Here is an 8,664-nt window from a genome sequence, read left to right as displayed (position 1 = left end):
AATAGTTGAGTGCTTATACTTAAAACTTTTCACCGAACACTAGTTTTGAGAGAAAAGAACGAAAAACAACAGAAAATCGTTTTTCCTCTTGATAAATTGCCAATAACAAATTACGTCTATTTACTAGTAAGTTCTAATTTTGATCATCAGAGGTAATTTAAAGTTTGACTTCTAAAGTAATTTGAATAAAGTCTTCAAATACAGCTCACCAGGGTACAGAACGCGTCACTTGCTTGGAACCGTCAAGAAGAACTTTCCGCGGCCCAATCAGAACCTAAGCAATTTAGCAAAGAGGTGATCGCAACATGAACCCTGTGTTGGAGAGAAAGCCCTGGGATGTTCATAGTGGAATTTTTGCTGTTTCTGCCGTGTGTCTAGGTAAGCGGACTACGGCCGTGAACGGGAAAGGCAGCTTGTTATATTCATTCGTGTCTTCCACAGAAATTTAAGATAAATTACTGTCAGTGAATATTTTGATAAAACGATATGAAGATCTTAATCTTAAAAACCAATTGAAAATACACTTGTTCTTAGTCTGGGACAGTTTTTTATTTATATATAGGAGGGATATCAATTGATCTTAAGCAGTATCCTTCGTGGCATAAAGAATAAGAGTCAAAGCATCATTTATGCAAGTCTTTAGTTAGATGAATGTATAATGAATTGTGACTGGGGTGTTTATAAAAACAAAACACCAAAGCAGAAATAATTTTCTGTTTTAAACGAAAACATGTTTCCTCCAACTGTAAACGTTTTGCAAGAGATACTTCTAACCAGCTTTATGCTAAACTCTAACCTATTTTCGACGTTTAATAATTACAGGCTTTTGGATCACGTCTGATCTTCCGATCGCTACGTAGAAAACAAACTCCGCGAAAAGAAAGAAAGGAAATTTCGACAACCTAACTGAACTGCGATTTTCTAGAAAAATCTTGACCATTAGAAGTTATGAGGAACGTACTTAATTATAAAAAGTCCATTTTGGAAAAAATAAAATTCATGTACTTTACTTAATACTCAGACATTGCGATGCTATATTTACAGAATTTTGAAGTCTGGATATAATTTACCATTGAATCTACAGGGTCAAAACGAATAGCAAATGATATTTATTTTGCAAGATTTTGGCACGAAAACTTAATAATCGTAACAAACAAGATCTTTAATCCCAGAATACAAAGACTTGGGGGAAACTACGTTGCTCTAAAGATATATTTGTTCAAAAGATATATCTCGAGGGTCTCAATGGGGTTAACAGATAGGCGTAAAACGGCCAAAAACTTAGTCGATAGCCGTAAAAATTAAAAAAAAATTAACTGTTAGCCGTAAATAGAGTTAAAAAAGAGTTAACCGTAAAAGAAACTGTTCCCTAGATTTGCTACTTTTAAGGGAGATGCTAAACTCAGTTATGGTTACGTTTTTTATTTCCCGGCTAGTGTGACTCCGTACGCACGTTAGGCGAAGCGCCTTTTAGGTGTTGACCAAGACCTCGGCTCCATTTCCGCCACTCTCTCGGGGAACTAATTTTTTCCATAGCGAAAGTGTGGCTTCTTGCTGGGTAGCGAAGTAGCAATCACTAAGCGTAAGGTCAAGATTGCTGGATATTGGCCTTGTTTGTTTTGCGTTTTTACGGACCGATACAAAGTCGAGACCCATAAAAAGCAAAAATAAATCAGGCCAATATTCGGCCATCTGACGAAACAAGCTTGGTCCGAATAAAGAATGAATTATTTGGCCAAAAAGAAAACTTTCTCTTGCGGGACCAACGCGGGAAATCCGAGCGGGCAAGCCCGAAGGCCCATCTTGGCCACTTGGGTAGCTATAATCAGAACAAGAAACTCGTTTCATCTTGCCCGCTCGTGGGAGGCAGAGGCTACAGGCAGGAAAAAAAATTAAAGCCAAAGGACCATTGTTTCAACAGGCTTAATCCTGATCATTGGACTTCTTGGCAATGGAATCGTGGTAGCAGTAATCTCAAACTTGCGCCGGCGAGGTCACAAAACGTCCGTTCAGCTCTTCCTCGTTAACTTGGCCGTCTCAGATCTGATGGTGTGTTTGCTGTGCATTCCCCTGACCATCTTCGTAAATTTTTATTACCCAAATAAAATATCCGAAAGAGATGTTGGTTTCTGCAAGCTAGCACGAGTCATGCAGGTAAAGATTTTAATGTACAATATATCAACTGAAACGATTCCAGAGGACCTGGTGGAACTGATAGGCGTCGACACCACTAATCAAACAAAATAATTAAAAGTAATGTTTCAGTGAAAGCAGTTAAGATCAAAGCTCTTTAATCTCGCAGGAATAATGTTACCAGGGCACCAGTTCATTTGTCTCCTAGCGACGCACGTCAGCCAGAACTGGCCTTTTTGCAATATTTAACAGTACTGTGTCGCCTAAATGTTTTGGCAGGTCCTCTCTACAAGAGCCAAGACACTAAACATTACAAATTTCAGCGTCAGCAACGTCAAGAATTAAAAGGGAAAACCGCAGCGCACCTCACTTCCCTTTGACGTGAGTCACCAAAACGCTTTGTTTAAACTTCCACAATTATGCCCAGACAAAGGAAATATTAAGTAGTTGAACCAATCAGAGACAACAAACGGAACTTTCTCCCGCGCCTGCTGAGGAAACATCAGTAACAATAAACGTGTCTTTACCTGTCTTCAAGAAAAGTGCGATTTTGTTGCTACTTAATATGTGGACATGTCCTTGATGCAAGGTTTAGACTAGAAGAAGATATTTTGCTGGATTATTCCTGACGAATCCGAAACGTTTTAGTATCGGATTGGTTTCGTCGATAAGTCAGGAGATTTTGAATCGGAAATCTAAAGCCGAATGTTGTGTTCAGTGATTACTGTTCAACGTTTTGTAGTGTAAGTAATTCTTCCAACCAATACGGATACAGTTTTAGTAATCATATGAGTTTGCGGTAAAACCAATTTTGAGGAAAATGACAGGCGTAAAAGTTCCCGCTTGAATGTCCTGGATTTATCGATGTCCACAAACGCTTGAGAATCCACTGAAATACCCTGAATATATACAATGTGAAAACACTTATGGATGTGAAAACCACTGGCCTCCAGTGCAAGCCTTGCCTGTTATTTTACTGTTCGAAATATGGTAAAATATACAACTTTTCGTATCTTCTTCACCTGTAGTCAAACCATATCCACAGTATTCAATATTTACTTTATTCCTTTTCCGTAGCACCTTAACCCAGTAATCTCAGTCAGCCTAATGACAGCAATAAGTATTGATCGGTACATGACATTTGTGAAGCAGGAACTAACGTGCATCAATAGAGCTTGGTATCTCAGGCCGGCCTGGTTGATCTTCTTTGCTTGGGTATACGGTACAGTTCAATGCCTTCCGATTTTTTATACAAGCAATTTCATTCCTCTTGATTATAATAACAGCACCATCTACTACTGCAGTACTACACACGGCCAGTCCATTGTTGGGACGATTTATCTCATTGCCTCAGTCTTACTTGGGTTCGTGATACCTTTAGCAGTCTTAACTATATCATATCGCAGAATTATAAAAGTGATATCGACCAGGAATCGCAGACTTTCCGCTACTGTAGGGAGTATATCCAATCCCACAATCACAAATGCCAAGTTGCTGGAAAAGTCCAGAAGAAGGGTTCTTCGCGTGTTGGTAATTGTTGTCATCTGCTTTGTCGTCTGCTGGTTGCCTTTCGCTCTCTACTTTGGGCTACTGGTGCAGCATCTCAGGGAATTTCCGAACGTTATGGATCCGGTGAGTCTCATAACCTATGGACTGGGCATATCAAACTCGGTCTTTAACCCTTTTATTTACTTCTTCAACGTTTGCGGTAAGTCCTGTCGTTCTATGAGAAGTAGATTTCTTGAGGTGTTGGGAAGTAGCCGGGAGAGGACATCACTGGAAAGTGTAGGAACAAGTTCGACCTGTTCAAGGACCGTCTGTGTAGCCGAACAAGACAAGGACGTAGTAGAGTTAGATGTAAACTCTCCTTCTCCTGTCCGATCAAACATCGATAATGCATGTACAAGAGTTGCATTCGTGAACGAACTTACAGAGTTTCAAGGAGAAGGTCTGGATACCAAGTTCTAAATCACTGCGTGATTGCATCAGTATCGACTTCATTAAAGATGTTTTGTTAACCACAATTATGGACAAAAGTCCTTCGGAAAGTCAGAACGTTGTCGCAAAAAGGAGTGCTGTCTTTTTACAAATCCATGCCCCTCCCCATCCCCACCCAAACCAATGTTGAAAGATCAAAGGGATTGTGCCATGACGGTTTCAACACTGTCTGTGGGGTGGGGGGAGGGGGTAGGGATGTACAGTGTTAGAAGCGCGCGGATTCAATTTCGCGTCTGTTAAACTGAAAGCGTTCGAATTATACATCTATCCCAAGACTTTTAAGGTGCTTACCCTGCAAGTAGCGGTTTCTCCAGGCGGACGCTACGAAGGGAGAGAAACCACTGCGAACATCCGTCTGCTTCTTTATCGAGCCGCCGTCCAGCGCTATGGACGAATAAATTAACTTTAAACATGTAAATCCTGTTTGAAAGCAAGTTTAGGCTCTCGCGCATTTGCTTACGCTTACAATTGCTGCCTTAACGCGAGCTTGCTGCGAATATTCAGTATTTCTTTGGATTATTTATTCCTATCTACTTACTTTGTCAAATGTAGGCGAACCCAAATGGAGTTGAATTCCAAGGGACCATATCCAAGTTCAAGTGCGAAAAGGAGAATAAATTTCGTCGTTGCTTGTTCACGTTATCCATAAAACGCGAAATTAGGCATCTTCACGTTGAAGTCGTGCACAAATGGCAAAGAAATGCAAAAATAAAAGCGTGATGCACGTGCAAAGTTGTTGTTTTGCTTATTAAACTATTGTTTTGTTGAAGTTCTCGTTGCCGTCTTCTCGTTGGATATTCGTAGTAATCACGTGGACGCGCATGCTTGATGGAAAAGCAAACGGTTGCTCGCACTGGTTTCTTTCCCATCGAAGCGTAGCGTCCGGCCTGGAGAAACCACTGCTCGCAGGGTAGTAGGTGCTCCTCCCGGCCTGCTAATTTTAACACAGTGCGGCTCTCACATCCGATTGAATTGCATAATATTTAAAAAAAGATAACGTACTTTACCCAAGCTTGGAATTTGTTTTCTTTGGCGGGTCATTTTGAATTTTGCGGTCAGCTGGTGCGAGGTCTGCAACCGAGGCCACTCATAGCATCGGACCTTCCGACAGTTTTCCGACTTTCTCAGATCCGTTCGCAGATTATTCAAATTATTCTTGGTTTCAGGTCCTACCGACAAAATGGCCGCCAAAGAAAACAAATTCCACGCATCGACAAAGTAAATCATATTTATAAAAGAACAACAACAAATATACGATGTGATCGAATCTGTGCCTCCTGTATTTAAATCAATGATGGTCAAGTGGTTAGAAAATAGAGTTACAGCAGTAGCCTAAAAACGTTACCGTAGCAGAGCATAGAAATAATTATAATTGTATGATCGATTTAAAATATTTATCCGCGGGTTAATATTCAGAATCATTTATTATTCATAACCTGCTGACGCTCACCAAATTTGAAAGATACACTATACCATCATTGACGTCAGTCACTCAGACGAAAATGATTGCCTGAATATCTTATATGGATAATAAAGCAATAATTGAATTCCGCTTTCCTATCATAAGTAGCAATTACTGGATGAGCCTGAGTATAACCTTAAGAATTATGCAGATCGATGGGCCGACGGCCAAGGTCGCTAACACAGTTTGAGATCTGATAATTCCTCAGGGCATACAAAAGCTGCCTTCAATAACCGTTTTATTGAACATTCGTTCAAAATAATCCATACTTTAAAAACAATCTAAGACATGCGGATCATTACACGTTTCTGGGAAACTGCCCACCGACCCCTCCCCTAAGCCAACATTAACACTTACTTCTTATTTAGGGTAAGGATAGGTAGGCAGTTTCCAAGGAAAGTATAATTGCTTACCTTAATCGATGTTGAGTTCCCGTCTGCATTTGCCTGTTCCTTGGCAAACTCGGCAGATTAACAGGATTAATGTGGCTGGGAAAGGTCAAATAAATTTAGATAGCTGTCTAAACATATCCATACAACTACATTTGCTTTTACATGCACAGTTGGCGGTTTTGATACCAGATAGGAATATTTCTTAAAACTAAACGCCAAAGGTGCCAAGAGTATTGAAGCTTCGGTAAAACGGGCAGCAAAAACATGCAACTTGTTTTCCAATATTGCTGCAAAACGCCGAGTTGAAAAGCGATCTTTTACCACCCTCGTTCATACCTGTTAACAACTTCGGTGACTCATTGCAAGGCAGGGTTGATGAGGGTGGTAAAACGCCCAACATCGCTATTCAACTCGTTTGGCAGCAACGTTGCAGAACAAGCTGCATGTTTTTTTATGCCCGTTTTACCGCACCTTAATGCTAAGTGTTTGTAAGTCAGTGGCGCTCCAACGGTCGCCATGACTACGGGATAGGTGCAAGGTGCAAGCGGCAAGGCTCCTGTATAGGTGTAAATTATGCAAATCATCAAATCATACAAAGTCAGTCTTCCGTATCTTAAAGACTTCTTAAGGCGGCCCGGACCTATTTATTTGCGCATTAGTTATGTTTTTGGGTTTTTCGGCAGGAATGCTGATTTCTATGAGTTTTGGGATCGTCAATAAAGAATGGTCAAACTTCAAGAAACTGTTATTTATTTTCTTGTAGCTATAAAAACGTTTGAGATATCGGCATCTGTTTAAAACCACACTTTTACAAAAAATATCAGTAACTACGAAACCCTAAGAGATATTTTTTTCTAACTTCAGCAAATAAGCCTTTGAGCTCTCCAGTTTTATATCTGCAAGTGTGAAGTCTATCGTGAACGTAGAACTCGCTGCACAAATAGCTGGTCAAATTTAACCTTAAAATGCAACGCTAACACATTTGTGAAATTTGACGCACAAACAGAGAAAAACTGCCGTGTCTGCAAGGGTATTCTAAGCCAAAGCTTTATATTGCAAGAAACTGATCGAGTAATCATAAACCCACGGCGAATACAGTTCGCAATACAAAAAGAACAACTTCATGCTGAAGCAAGATTAATGAACACCCATTTATCAAAGTTACCGTGTATTTGCCCTTCTCTTTATAATTTTCGAATGAAAAATCTCAGCAAAGTAAGATATAGCATCTTCGGAAATCTCCTACCAATTTTTAGCACCGAAGGTTCCCGTCTTGAGGAGAAATAAAGCCACCAACCCCAGTTCCTCAACCGATCCATTTTCAGCTGCAATAAAAACCCTTGTATTAAGTAATTTATTCAAACATGTTAGATTTGCCATCACATTCGCACGAGCAGTTTGTCATTGGTTGTTATTTAGTATTTCCTACAAAATTTAGGATCGTATTTTTTACCCCATAAAAACACCGTAATTTTACTGGAACATTACTGTGGTACTATCACAAAGTCTGGGTTACCTGTGCTTCCCCTGCAATTGAAATGCATGGAAGCCATAGAAGTGGCAAATAACCATCAAACCAATGCAATCACAATCAGCCTAGCATGCAATGGAGACGTATTTTGGGCGTGCGAAAGCTGCTTGTTTATGTTGGGTTGGACAGCTGTCATGGCACTTTCGCGAGGAAAAACATTTGCGTGCTCGAAGAAAACGCCCACACCGCAGGTTACCCCTACAGCAATCCCACGCTCTTGTTTAAAACTCAGACTCAAGAAAACTCGCTAAACGCTTTTTCTGTTAAAATCTGCCTTAGTTGTATTTCGTTCACTTTGTTTTTTGTACTTCTTCATTGTTGAACTTTCCATTCTATTAATTATCAAGCCTTCAAAATATTGATTCTTCTACAGTTTCAATATTCACTGGCAAATTATTACTATTGTCGCGATGTCAGACTTCTAACTACAAGATATTGTAAACTATTCAGTCACTACGATCATTTAGATTTATTTGTTTGAATAACGTACTTATCTTAAGAAGGTCTGTGAAAAATATCTCCAGGGGTATAATTTGGCCGAAATCTATTCTCATTCTGTCAACCTTGGGGCTTTAATTAAATTTACACTCTTCCCCAAAAATTGTGAGCCAGTATAACGTTTTAAGGCCAAAAATATATATTCAGTTCAGGAAACATGTTGCCATATGGTATACATATAAAAGAAGGATCTGGTCAGTTATAACTCTGAAACAAATTATATATCAGCTACATGAGTAGTTAAAATGAAGTTACTGATAAACACCTGACGCATTTCTATTCATCTGAAATGCTTTTGACTTTCTTTTTCATGTTGATTCTGGTGTGATGCCATTCCGTAATAGTTAAGTGCTTATATTTAAAACTTTTCACCGAATATTAGTTTTGAGATTCGAGAAAAGAACGAAAAACAACAGAAAATCGTTTTTACCTCTTGATAAATTGGCAATAAAAAATTAAGTCTATTTATTAGTAAGTTCTAATTTTGATCATCAGAGGTAATTTGAAGTTTGACTTTTAAAGTAATTTGAATATAGTATTCAAATACAACTCACCGGGGTACAGAACGCGTCACTTGCTTGGCACTTTCAAGGAGAATTTTCCACGGCTCAAGCAGAACCTAAACTATTTAGCAAAGAGGTGATCGCAAC

The 8,664-nt window shown here is 39.4% G+C and overlaps 1 protein-coding gene across 1 annotated transcript; it reads left to right on the top strand.

Moving 5' to 3' along the window:
• The first annotated feature begins 3,240 nt into the window (after positions 1 to 3,240).
• On the top strand, positions 3,241 to 4,101 carry LOC140934565 (tachykinin-like peptides receptor 99D). Its single transcript, XM_073384170.1, has one exon. The coding sequence runs from the start codon at positions 3,241 to 3,243 to the stop codon at positions 4,099 to 4,101; it is 861 nt and encodes a 286-aa protein (XP_073240271.1).
• The last annotated feature ends 4,563 nt before the right edge of the window (positions 4,102 to 8,664 follow it).

This window comes from Porites lutea, chromosome 4 (genome assembly GCF_958299795.1).
Source record: "Porites lutea chromosome 4, jaPorLute2.1, whole genome shotgun sequence".
Taxonomy (NCBI): Eukaryota; Metazoa; Cnidaria; class Anthozoa; order Scleractinia; family Poritidae; genus Porites; species Porites lutea.
This window is presented reverse-complemented; position numbering and strand designations above follow the sequence as displayed.